This window comes from Gymnoscopelus braueri, assembly GCF_963280865.1.
Source record: "Gymnoscopelus braueri genome assembly, chromosome: 2".
Taxonomy (NCBI): Eukaryota; Metazoa; Chordata; class Actinopteri; order Myctophiformes; family Myctophidae; genus Gymnoscopelus; species Gymnoscopelus braueri.
In genome coordinates, this window is record NC_137604.1 from 47,237,222 (window position 1) to 47,251,516 (window position 14,295).

At 40.5% G+C, this 14,295-nt stretch overlaps 1 protein-coding gene across 1 annotated transcript; it reads left to right on the forward strand.

Moving 5' to 3' along the window:
* The first annotated feature begins 757 nt into the window (after nt 1-757).
* LOC308077090 (zinc finger protein Aiolos-like) lies at nt 758-13,999 on the forward strand. Its single transcript, XM_080417643.1, has 8 exons — nt 758-878; nt 1,624-1,687; nt 1,881-2,054; nt 6,729-7,184; nt 7,747-7,914; nt 8,787-8,903; nt 9,768-9,878; nt 11,879-13,999. The coding sequence occupies exons 2-8, from the start codon at nt 1,639-1,641 to the stop codon at nt 12,484-12,486; spliced, it is 1,683 nt and encodes a 560-aa protein (XP_080273769.1). The 5' UTR covers nt 758-878; nt 1,624-1,638; the 3' UTR covers nt 12,487-13,999.
* Nucleotides 14,000-14,295: the final 296 nt, after the last annotated feature.

Here is a 14,295-nt window from a genome sequence, read left to right on the forward strand (position 1 = left end):
GAAGCAAGGCAGGGGCTATATGCCAAACCTATGTCATCAATTAGCATACTTAATGGTTATTTAATACAGTTTGATTGTCCAGATGTAAGAAATAAACAGATATAAATATATTTTGGGCCAAATGTCACACTCTGAACACAAAGAATCTAAACAGTTGGTATTCCAAGTTTCCAACCGAATGTAAATATAGGTTATTTTCAGTAAAGTAACTAAGTACATTTACTCAAGTACTGTACTCAAGTACAATTCTGAGGTATTTTTTACTTTACTGGAGTATTTCCAATTTTCAGTACTTTTACTTATACTCCAGTACATATCAGAGGAAAATATTGTACTTTTACTTCTCTACAATTATTTGAAAACGTTAGATACTAGTTACTTTGTAAAGCATACATTAAGTTTAACCACTTCAGCCATGGCTATTTGAAAATAGCCGGTCTACAAGCTCACAATGCATGTTGTGAGATTGTAGATCTGCTATTTTCAAAGGATTTTTATACATTTGGAAACATGCGACATGGGATACTGTGCATAATGAGTACTTTTACTTGAAAAGTATATTTTGACGCCAATACTTTTGTACTTTCACTCAAGTAAATTCTTAATTCTGAAAGAGTATTTCTACATTGCAGTATTGATACTTTTACTTAAGTAAAACATGTGAGTACTTTTTCCACCACTGGTTATTTTTGCCCCACCTTTGCTCAAAACGAGCGGCTGTTCCTTTAAGGGGTTGATGTTTGACGTTGATAGCTTGGCTCGTTCCATTCCACGAGGTGGTCCAGTGTGGAGACGGGATCCTCACAGCGGGAGAGAAGGGCAGCTTTAAATAAGGAAAACTACATTAGAGCTGTGCTATAGGTGCTAATCAAGAGCAGGTGAGATGATTTGGGGCTGATTTGAGCTGTCTTAATTTATAAAAGTTCCCCCTAATTAGGCTACTAAATGAAGTAGCCTATTTTAAACAGACATTTTCAATTGACTGACATTAACTCTATCATACAGTTAGTTAGTCTAATTTACAACTCTAAATTATTCAACTTACAATTGTTCCTTTTTGATTATTTTAGTTGAAACCGTGATATAGACTAGACGGTATTTCCGTTTTCAGATGGTATTTTTTATTCTTCACCCGTCGTTGGAAAAAGTTGGTCCAGGTTATGGAACCTGCTGCTGACGCGCAACTTTCTTGTCATTTGCTTGGCTGTCAGGCTGCATCCTTTGCAGGAAATGCAAGTGGAGTGAGCATTTCTTTCCAACGCAACGAGCAACCAACCAGTCATGTAATTTAATCAAATAAAATGATAAAATAACATAAGTTAACATAAGCTAACATAACATAACATAAGATAACATAAGATAACAAAATAAAATAAAATAAAATAAAATAAAATAAAATAAAATAAAATAAAATAAAATAAAATAAAATACATATTTATTCTAGTGCTCAAACAATAAAATGAAATAAATTAGTTATTGCCATAAGGTCGGTGACAGGTAAATACTAGTGTCAATCCATTAGCCTATATCAAAGCACAGGGTTGGTGCTCAATATTCTAATAAGGTTATAAGATTACATTTTTCAAATTTGTAATTGTGATTATTTATTTATTTTTTATCCAGACTTTTCCTTTTAAAATGGATGCTGAGAACAATCCTGAATTGAGTTCCTTGGAGGGAGATATGGGTAAGTACTTCATTATCATATCATATATTATAGAATGAGGCCTAATATGTTATGTCTTATTTATAATCCATTGTAAGATGGTGTCCCTGTCTAAAATAGCAGATCTACAAGCTTACAACGCAGGTGTGTGATGTGTTGTGAGCTCGTAGATATGCTATTTTTGTTGTACGACTAAATCAGGCTTTACTTTTAGATGTTAGCAGCAGTACACCAGATGTGAAGACAGATGAGCAGGAAAGTAAAGACAAGGAAGACAAGGAGGACAAGGAGGACAAGGAGGTCCCAATAAGAAACTCATCCAGTCCCGAATCTGCTGATGGAATGACGTGTTCTGAAGGCGATGCAGATGGAATGACGTGTTCTGAAGGTGATGCACAGACACAATGCACACATAGCCTATACCAGTGGTTCTCAAACTCCATATCAACATGGATGTGGACCCCCATTTGAAAATATTTTTTTGCCAGGGACCCTCACACAAGATTTGTGTTCTTAAAATATTTTTCTAAATATATTCAAAATATCATTTATTTTTCTAGATTTTTAGAAATGAGCAAATAGCTGATGTGTGATGATGCTATATTAACTAATTTTGCTGGGGACCCCTGGAACCCCTTCAAGGACCCCTGGGGGGTCCCCAAACCCCACTTTGAGAACCACTTGCCTACAAACAACTCTTTACATATCAATCACACCGTCAGATCAGATCAGACTCAGTGTTAAGCCTGGGTTGTCCAGGACAAGACCGTGTGCCAAAAATAGCCAATGTGCTGCGCGATGTGAGCTTGTAGATCTACTAGCCTATTTTCACGTTGCAGTGAAATATTACAGCGGTCTGAATTACCCCTTAGAGTTTGAACATTTACCTAAACGGACCTGTAATTTAAATTAACACTGAGGATCATTAACTCATGTGTAACCAAGCATAATGCACAGTATACACACACAATCATCATGCAATCATGCAATCATGCACATTGATATTTTAATGTCATTTCTTGAAATCATATTTGGATGTTGCTAGGCTTACTCGCTATTTTTGGTGAGCATTATCCATATTGCCAGAAGAAGAAACTTTTACATTTTGTTGCCATCTTAATTCGGGAAGTTAGATGGTCAGTTATGAGTGGCCAGTGGGGACAAATATGTTTTGACTTCTGGCCCTTGGTTCTTCATTAGTCAGTCACAAGCCTGCTAGTGTTCAAGTTCTCTTCTACTTATTTTAGAAACCCCTCTGTCCCCCTTATCGAATGCATGTGCTGACATCCTGCTCTTCAGCTGAGGTGCAGCCTGTGGTTCGGTGGTCTTCAACACTTGAAACCCAGCATCCATATTCCGGCGTCGAACATTCACCAAAAATAGTAAAACAACAACCTCACAATGCTTTGCAATGCGACGTGTTGTGAGTTTGTAGGTTGGCTATTTTTGGCAAATAGATTTGGTGTAGATGGGGGAAAAAAAGAGGTTCAAGTACATTAGCCAACTCAGGTCCAGTTTACTAATTGTGTTAAGTGGTTAAACACAGAGGCCCCTCAGTCTATACGAGAGCTCTGAGAGTGTAAAGTTTCCAGTAGCAACTGTGAGCGTGTTCCACAGAGTATAAGGCATCGCAGCTCATCACCACAACACAGTGTGGTTTCTGGATGGAGCTCAGCACATCCAGTGGCTGGTTGACATGCTGCAAAAGGCAGATACAGGCATTTACGACTGGGTGGGATGTAAAGGTCACAGCAGAGCAAAGGTTGAGTTTGCATGAGTTACAATATGATGTACTGCGGTGATTCTCAATCCGTTTAATTTCAAGGATGCCCCGTTGGATATGCATTAGGCCACACTCCCCCGTTTGATATGATTTCTGTCTCTGAGACCCCAGTCTACTCTGTAAAATATGCTGTTATAATTCAACTCTGAGAGTGGACAAATGGAACCAAATGGACCTGAAAACGGTCCATTCTGTTCAATTTGTACACTCTCAGAGTTACAGACCCATGAGGGTCCATTTGGTTCCTAACTACCAGTCATTTAGCCAGGGACCCGCTGGACCACTGGGAGTTTACTAAGTATGGACAGACATGGATGCCTGGGGGTCCCTGGACCCCACGTTTAGAATCAGTGATGTAATAGAAGGCGTATGAATATATCGTAGACGTTTGACAATTAAACGGAAAATGCATTGTACGGTATATAGGATGACTAGAGGTCCCGCACAATAAAGCATGTGTGCGCATGCGATGCTTTTTTGGTGGGGTAAAGTGTTCAGGCCGATACCGTTCTCTTGGTGTATGTCACTACATGCACTCACCCACGTTACCTCGTTCCCCCAAAATTCGTCTCAAACATGGGTAAAAATATGCTGCCACCAAAATGTGGAATGACCTACCAGAAGACATAAAGGTTCTCGACTCCCTACCCAAACTCAAAACTAACCTAAAACAATATGTTTTGTATTGTATTTGTATTGTGTAGTATATTATGTATTATATGTACAGTATTACTGATGAATTGAGTACAATGGACCACAATGGAAACAAGCCCCTGGGGCCTTTTGTGTAATCCTTTCAGCATAGCCTTGACTTTACTTCCTGTACTGTTAATAATTGTGTTAATTGTCAATCAGTCAGTCAATAAAATCAATCAATCAATCAATCAATCAATCAAACAATCAATCAATCAATCAATCAATCAATCAACACTTGTGGAGAATATGGTGAAGGATGACTCATCTGCCCATATTCCTTTCTTCCACATCTCTGTAGACCTGTGCCTGTGGTTTTTACACCACTGAACTCTCACATGTGCAATGGTCATTGTAACGAAGGGTTTATGCACAGCAACCCCACTCTAGCTTCCCTCTCTTTTTAGTTGTTGATGGACTGTTCTAGCTGACTGATCACATCCTGCATTCTGTATTCTCAGTCACCTGAAGAAGAGTTGCTCTTCTGTTTTTCCTAGCATATTGCACTATGCACTAAGCATCACAGTCAGTTTTGACCACGATTGGGCCAGATTCACTAAGCTGGTCGTAAATTACGTGTAAATAAAGTTACTAAAGAAGGGTGTATTTTCGATAACCACAGTCTAATGTGCGATTCACCAAATGCTGTGTACTGCCTTCATTTGTGTGTATCGTGGCTGTAGCTCATTTTTGCCTGACAGTCGCGAGCGCTCCTGTGTAGATCATCCACGCCCCATTTAACACCATAAAAGGCAACCGGGAACTTTTAACGTGAGACCATAAACGTCATCACGCTTCAAAATGGACAGATCTCTACAAGCTAACAACTCGTCAGTACGCACCGCCTTGACAACTTGTAGATCAGCTTATTTTGGCAAGCGAGTCCCTCACGCGATGGATCCACTGCACGTTATAAGTAGCGTGTGATGAGAATTAGAATAAGAAGTTAATTAATAAAGTTCAAACCTCACGAGCAAAGGCTAATAAAACTTGGAAAGGACATTATTTAAGCCCTTTCTACTGAACAATTGCTCACTCACCTTTGCCGAGGTAAAAGAGATTATTCTGGAATCCGCCAATATCCGATCATATCAGAGCTTTATTCGCCTACTGAGAGGAATCTGCTATAAAAATGCAACTGAAAATAAAAATCGGTTGAATTAGCAATTTTGAATCATGTCTATAATATGCATACAATGATCGTTTGACATATGTTTTCCTTCTCTGTGTTGACAAATGTTTGGGCACGTAAATATTTTATCTGAGGTTTGGTACTATTGTAATTGATTTTGTATGAAGAATAAGGCATTCTAATGACATATACGCAAGCTTTGGTCCTTATAAGTCATGCCTCCGAGCAGACGTGAGAAATAGCGGCTCTCCCGCAAAATTGACCCACAGAAATAGATTGATGAATCAGACACGTAATCTAGGAATTTTCGTAAATGCTGTTACGTTCAAAATATGGGTGTAAACAGCTTAGTGAATCGGCCCCATAATGTCTTTCCCATAAATTGAAATGCAGATATCACTTTAGCCACTGCTCTGACACTAGCCAGTTGAGCAGTGTTTGGGACTGACGCTTCTGCCATCTGTGCCCCAATAATGAACCATCTTTCTGTCACTTAGATCTTTGTCTTTTGCCATCTTAATTCAAAATCAGGTCAACTGGATCTGCTCAGCGTTTTTATTCATGCCTTATAGGATGTTAATTACTTAATAGTAAATGCAATCCAACTGTATGACAGCATATAGATTCCTTATGTTCCTGGCACTCAGTGAGTTTTCTGTTTTCTTTGATTTGTCATCCACCTGTGGAAACAGAACTGTCTGTGTTGTGTTGTGTTGTGCTTTGTATGTCTGGAATTTAATCCCACCATGTCTGGCAGGGTGTTTATGAGTAATATATTTTAGGATGGCCACGGGTGATTTGGAATATAAAACAATAAGGTGTATAATTTATCATTATAAGATATAGTTCAATTTAGACTAGTATGGATACGTTTTTTGCCACAGTCAATATAAAAGATTGAGATTCAGTATTAAGATGACTATTTTTTAAAAGGGAGACAAGGAATAGGCCTCGTCTGTTTGCGACATCTTCTCTTGCCCTGGTTCTAGTATCTGCACATAGAGGAAATGCCCTTATCTGAGGTATACATCTTCTAAATCTCTCTGACACTATGTGTTGGCCCAAATTAACCCAGTAACACTGTGGAGATGTATCAGCGTCAATAAAAAAACGCTCTCGGGCCATTAATACAAATGTAGAAGTGGAGAGGTGTCGGTGTTTCTTATTCTGGTTGGTGGAGCAGCCCGTGGAGCCTTCAAGTGGAGGCTTTAGTCACCTCCTTATTTGGAAGTGAGCACAACCACAGACCCTTTGAGCACAACCACAGACCCTCGGACATCTTGCTGTAGTTTCTCTTTCTGCGTATTTTTCATTTACTACTTCATTTGACAATTAATTCATCGGATTACAGTGCATATGTGCAGTTACTTTAAAATCCTAGTTGGACATAAAAGTTAAGTATTGCAGTTCTAACATTGACACTCCTTTATCTGCCTTTGTCTCCCGCACAATAGACATGCTTCCAAAGAAATGTGAGAAAGAGGTGGTGGAAGAGAACGGGCAGCAACACATGGATGAAGGTCGACAAGAGAGCAACCCAAAAGAAGAAGGGGACGAAGGGGAGGAAGCTAGTGAGGAAGGGCTAGAGGAGGGATTTGCTGAAGACAGGCCACATGAGAACAATGAAGATGATGAGGAGGAGGAGGAGGATCAGATAGATATGGAAGGGGATGAAGAGGGAGATGCCTTAAATGAACCGCAGGACCTGTCCCTGGTGGATGCACGCTTTGAGAGCGCAAACCTGCCGGAAGCTAACGCAGCAGCAGCAGAAGAGGTAGAAGCCGCAACCTACATGCCTGGTGGGGCAATGGCCCCCCGCAGCCAAACAATAGGCAAGTTCAACTGTGACATCTGCGGCCTGTCCTGCGTCAGCATCAATGTACTGCTGGTGCACAAGCGCAGCCACACTGGTAAGCACAGGAACACCAACCCGAGCACCTGACCTCAAATACAGCCGTTACGCAATCAACATACTGTATTGTTGTTTGGTGGAGCAGATAAGATTTTCTTTCTTTTGAGTGGGTCAAGATACTTCATTGCTGACTAATACTGTGCCTACATTTAAGAAATGGATGAATCTGCATCATACTTGACGCACATGTAGTAGCATACAGTAATAACCAGCACCACAACCCAGAATTCTGGCGCATTTACGTATGTTAGTTAGGCAATATCCTTGATTATGTGTAACTCCATAGTGGCTATATGACATGGTGTTTTTTTATATAATACATGCAGGTTACAGAATTATTTTTTAGAAATGTTAATTCTTTAATGAAAAAGCTTATAAAACCCACAATTATCTTTACTTATTGTTATATTTTTGTATTTTTAGCCTTATTAACTAGGTTTCATAATGATAAAATGGTACTAGAAGATCTTCCAAAATGTTTAAACCCAGTCAAGAAAAAAGAAAATATAGTCTCGATGATGTTTCCATTGGGTCTCATCCTCGTGTTTTGTCTCACCCAGGTGAGAGGCCTTTCCACTGCACCCAGTGTGGGGCCTCCTTTACCCAAAAGGGAAACCTGCTTCGCCACATCAAACTACACTCCGGGGAGAAGCCCTTCAAATGCCCCATGTGCAGCTATGCCTGTCGCAGACGCGATGCCCTGAGCGGGCACCTGCGTACCCACTCTGGTGCTGTAACATCCCAACACCTGCACTCACTCACACACTTTACTGTTCATATGCACCTGGGAATGTATCTACATGTTTGTTTGTTTGTTTGTTTGTTTGTTTGTTTGTTTGTTTGTTTGGCTTTTAGTGCCTCATGGATGGTTTGCTAAAGCACACAGTAAAGTCCTCAGTGGTAATTTATCCATTTGTTACTCAGAGAGTGTCCATTCCAACAGGTCCATTTGCTTACATTTGTACACTGTCAGAGTTAAAGGGTCTATAAATGACATGTCTCTGTTAAAATAAGTGTTAACTAACTCTATGTTCTGATAGTAATAGAGTTGTTTGTTCAGTAACAGGGGTCTCCCCATCTCTCCAGCTCTTTAGTAAACAGAAAATAGAATTTCAGGTTGGGATACCAATTTAATCCAATCACATCCAATCGGGAGAGAGAACTTTAAAAATAGGTCATCTTTCCCCTCATTAATCAGATTCAAATTTATATTGTTCCAGTTCCAATTTTTTTGTTTCATCACTTCCAATTCCTTGTTGCCCTGTATCCTTCTGCATGCGTTGTTTCTCCTGAATGGAATAAAGATCATTTAAATTAACACTTTTGATTTGACTGTGTAGCTGGTGCAGTTAGGCAACCTTCTGTCGAAAGCCCTCTTCCCTGTTACAGCTTCTCCTCCTGCAGACTTTCTGTTTGCTCTCATGTAACAACAGTCATCCCCTTATTCTTGCTCCACATCTGAAATTACTTTCTGGTATATCTCTGCTGGAAATGTACTGTACAGTATGTGCTACATATAGGTTGCCAGTAGTTAAGTAGGTGTCGGTGTTAAGTGGGTGTTTTTATATGTGATTTTGCTTAACTGAAATTCTACTTGCAGTAGAGAAGCCGTACAAGTGTAACCACTGCGGTCGCAGCTACAAGCAGCGCAGCTCCCTGGAAGAACACAGAGAGAGATGCCATGTGTATATTCAGAACAAAGGCCATGCTGTGAAAGGTGAGTAGCTTTCACACATGACCTGTAGTCCTTTGCAGACTATTTCTCATACCACAAATATTTTCAAATCAGACACAAATACACGCTTATAGATAATTACACGTACATGCTACGCCTACTCTCTCACACACACACACACACACACACACACACACACACACACACACACACACACACACACACACACACACACACACACACACACACACAAATGAGTGCCCGTGAAAATACTGTAAATGCATCACAACTAAGTCCTGCTTTTATCATCAAATACATTTATAGAGTTTATAGTGTTATAGTGTTTATAGAAGTTAGAAATTCATTAAAGCTAAATAGGTTGTGGCTGCTGTGGTTTGGAGCTGTTGCACTAGGGGTGATTTGTCATGTCTGTACCAGCAGAGGGGAAGTCAAAGATGTAGGACAAATATTTTAGCTCTCGTCTTCTGTCGCTAGCATGGGCCTCTGGCATCACTCCATCCACCCCACCCCCCAGAATGTCAGTAGGACTGTTTTGTGGTCTTCAAATGTCGCAAGTTTACGACATAGGTGGTGAGAATAGCATCTTCATCCGGCACTGCCGGCAGTATGTTGTACTGATGAAGTGAGGGAAAAAGAAAAGAAAAAACAGGAAATGAAGTCACACGAACTTCATATCTCCAAGTTAATATCTTGTTCCTCACAACATGAGCTCGATTTATGCAGCTTATTTATTTTTCCGAGAACCACATTTCTTCAAATACATGAGAAAGTGGACAGTTGTAGCTTAGTGCTCGGCTGCACGCTCCCTTTCCTCACACACAGTACCTAGTTGTGAAAAGGCATTAATTTCCCTCTCTCTTGCTGTGGTTGGTCTCAATCACATAGAGGAAAGCCACACATCAAGGACTCAGATGGGCACTGAGCGTGCTTTGCTACTCGACAGGCTGGCAAGCAATGTGGCTAAAAGGAAGAGTACAATGCCACAGAAATTCACTGGTAAGAGCCACTGAAAGCTAATTCATACTCACCAAAAAGTATTTTTCACACGCAATGTTTAGTAGAGGCATCACCTTCAAGAGAGTCTAAAAAGCAGGAATGAGTTGTACTGTAATTTTGAGGAGTATATAGTATTGCTTTAGATTGCTTTAGATTCTATGACAAATTCTGTGCATTGATGTTTTTGTTTTATCTCTGTCTTGGTTACATGCTTACATTATAAGCTTTATTCTATTCCATGCTGTGCAGCTGCTTGCTTTGTTTAGACACATGACTTATCAAATGAATGCTTTTAGGAAAGAGAGTATTTCAAATATTTTGTCGGCGCTATTTGTCTGTCTCATATGTCTGCTTATTTGTCTTTGTCAGCCTCCCCTTGTTTTTTGCTAAACAGGAATTCAGGCTGAACACTGGCCTCATATTCTGCACCGCACCATAGGGTGATAGTCCACTGACCTATATTCACTGCGTGAAATATATAATGGTGGGTATATTAAACCATGCATGACATTTATTTTAATGGAATGGGGTAATAAAGATGTATTCTCATATTGTCAGCTACTGTACATTACACACAACTATATAAGCATATGCATTTTTTAATGCCAATCCTTATTACAAACTCAGTTTCAGTAAATGGCTGACTTGGCACAAGAATTTACGAACCGTATGGGCGTACCAACCGTTCCCAATACTCGGCTCATATTTTTTCTGGTTAGGCAAACCCTAACATTCGCGTATAGTCTCGGAAATCAAGCCTCGTGCTGCTCGTAAACATGGGTGTATGGGCAAAAGGAATCCTGTTCATCTCTCTATCAGCTCGACAAATGAAGTGAGATCTTTCAATATGACAACCACAGGAGGAAAAGAGAAGTAATGTCTGTGACCGCGGAGAGAGAGAAAAACAGGCGCTACGCGAGAAACGTGAGCAGGTGTCTCTGCGTCTCTCCTTGTACTGTGCAGCTGCAGTAGAGGGCTTTTTCTACTTCCTCTCCACACTTTGTCCTCTCATGTCTCTTCTTCGCTTTAGCAGGAAGCTTTAACTGCTGGGTCAGGACACGCTACAATGCTACAGTACCCACAATATTTTGTAGACGCAAAACCCGCCTGAGTGTAAAATCCTGAGTGTTAATTTAACTTAGAGTGTACAAATTTAACCAAATGGTCTGTTATATTTGTACACTCTCAGAGTTACACATGGATAGGTTAACACTGAGGATACAGATGTGTAGAGATTTTTTTTTATGGCTTCTGTCTCATGTATCTTGTTAGTTCAGTGATTGCCCTTTTTGTCAGCTTGGAGGTCATGTACATCTTAATCATCCCTGTTTGAGATATAAGGCAGGACTCCTACACAGCAATACTCTGAACGGGTCTGTTTTTACACATTAAGAGTTCAATGAACCTGGGGGTGCAAACCCTGCTCATAGCAACATATCTTGTTCTACATCAATTTAAAATGTAGGCATTTAGCAGACGCTCTTTATCCAGAGCGACTTACAGTAAGCAAGGTAAACACATACATAGAATGCAGAGAGACAGTGTAATGCTTCAGTAATCTAGGATAATAGGTAAACCAAGAACCTAGCATCAGTCTAAACAATATAATATACAACTCTTGAGTGTGACCTTGACCTTTGACTTTTTCAACCAAAAACGTATTTATCTCTTCTGGACAGCCAATTAATAATTTCCTAAAAATTCTTCATGACCATATACCCAATTGCACATCCATTTCTAAGTCCATTCATCTCGAGAACAAACGGACAGAATCGATTACGATACTATGCCAGGCAGGGTAATTAAAAATCTGGATTTTACTGCAAGAGCCATTTGAAAGTACATTTGGACAGTGCATCTCAGCATTATAAGGGGTTGCTTGCTCTTTTTGGCATTTACTGTATATGGCTGTGTTGTTGATGTATGCTGGTGTAAGCGTGTGGTCGGCATGATGCCTTCTCTCGTTCAGTGTTCTAATTCTCTCCGTGTGGCTGATCCAGGGGACAGTGGTGCCTGTCTGGACCTGAGCTTTAAAAGGGAGCTGATCCACCACACTGATATCAGGGACCCTCCTCCGCTCGACCAAAAACCCACCCTCACAGGCTCAGACGCTGACCCTGCTCACCCTGCTCCCTCACATAGGGTTTACCCCACCATGGCGCTCACCAATGGCCACAAGCTGGGCCCGTCACCTCCAGGCCTCCCTCACGCTCATCCTCCACCGCAGGGACAACCCAGCCTGGACCCGCTCCACAATGATGGCTCCCAGCTCTCCCAGCCTCTCGTATACGGCCGAGGGCACTTGCTGGGAGGGGGCAATCCCCACAACGGTATCCCCCACCCCCACACACAGGCACTGCCCATGTCACCTCTGGAGGCTCTGCGGGTGGTGCGGACCGACGGGGAAGCAGGCGTGGTGCCCGGGGCAGTGTTCCCCTGTGGTCATTGCAGGGTAATCTTCCTGGACTACGTCATGTTCACCATCCACATGGGTTGCCATGGCTTCCGAGACCCGCTGGAGTGCAACGTGTGTGGTCACCGCAGTCGAGATCGCTACGAGTTCTCCTCACACATAGCCCGTGGAGAACACCGCCTTGATGTAAAGTAGCACCTGTACACACAGCAAAATCTTCAGCGTTTAAGAGCTCATTTATAGGGAGGGTAAGTGATTTTCTTTGGCTAAAATAAGTGTTAAATAGCTCTTATATTCTGATAGTACTCAATGCTATAGAGCGTTTGTTCAGTAACAGGAGTCTTTCCAGCTCTTTATTAAACAGAAAATGCATTTTCAGGTCGGGATACCAATTTGATCCAATCAGGGTAGAGAACTCAGTCAGGATACAGATTAAACTAGTGAAATTGGAATTGATGACAAAAAGAAATGAGCAGACACAATTGGAACTGGAACACTACAAAGAAATGAAGCTGATAAATGGGTACTCTCTCCTGATTGGCTGAAATGTCACCTATCTGGTAAACGAATTACCTTTTTGTTTTAAACAAAATATATCACTTACCCTACCTTTAAAGTGTTTACACTGAGTTCATTTAACACTAAAGGTTACATTATGTTCATACTGTATATACTACACAAACACATAATTATGTTGTCGACACACTCGACCAGTCCATGTGCAGTGCACCGTGCATGCACACGTGCACTTGTGTAAACACGCACGCAGGGTCACCCCTTTCATTCATTATCAGGTAGTGGCCACTAGAACAATACATTAAGTAGCAAGAAGTAGCAGTTGTGTATGCTCTGTGTGAGAGAGAGAGTGAGATGAGGTGATTTATTAATATTTAGATCTTGAGATTCTGTCTCTATCAGGTAGCATCACATCACAATTAAATACATAAAAGACAATACAATGAGCTCAGTTATGCACATTAAGTACACAGGAGAGGAGATACACAATACAATTACAACATAGAGGTTGTGTGCGTGTGTGTGTGTGTGTGTGTGTGTGTGTAATATGGAGGATGTATTGTGTTGGGTCTTGTACAGCTCATCTGAAATGTGTTGTGTACTGTAATTGTCATTATTCTTCCTTTTAACCCATTAAGACCGGGAAAGCATCTGTGTCATTTTAGATTTTAGCTAAAAAGCATTATTTTATACTTTGGCTATTCAAAAATTGTAGATATACAAGCTCATAGAGCGTCACTTTGTGCCACGCTACGAACTTGTGGATCTGCTATTTTTTCTTTATCTTGAAAATGTGTGCAAATCTTTGAATATATGTATATTTTTATTTGTGCAAATCTTTGAATATATATGTATTCTTTTAAAGCAAACATTTCTTACTCAAATCTTTGCTTCTGGGGGTCCCTGGAACTAAATATTTTGGGTCCACGGTTAAGTACATATACTTTTGACATGAAAAGGTTTTGAGCACCACTAATATAGCAACAGAAAACTGTTAGGATTTAGAAGACATTTGCAGAATCGGCCTCAGGTCTTAATGGGTATACATAAAGTTCCACATTTTACTGTTGTGTATGACCATATCTGCTGTTTATGTTTGTGCGAAAGTAATTCCACAAAGTGCAGGCAAAGTTAGATACAAAGTGTCTGCACGCTACATTTTCCTGTTACAAGTACAAGTGTTAAAAATAAATGTGAGAAAAAAAGGCAACGTGTCTTCATTGCATGTGGACTGTACCTTGCAACACTTAGGCTACACAGAAAGATGTGTCAATTCAAGACTCCATGTGTCTCCTGTGGTTTGAGAGAAGTACATTTCAGTTTCAATGGACTTCACTTGACACCACGCAATGTCTATCACCCCTGAATTTGATGGTATTTTAGAGAGAGAGATGGTTATGAATAGTCATGTTGGCCCTACAGAATGAAAGTCAACAAACGGTATTCTTAAAAACAATGTTAGAAAGTTGTGATGATCAGTTAGTATGC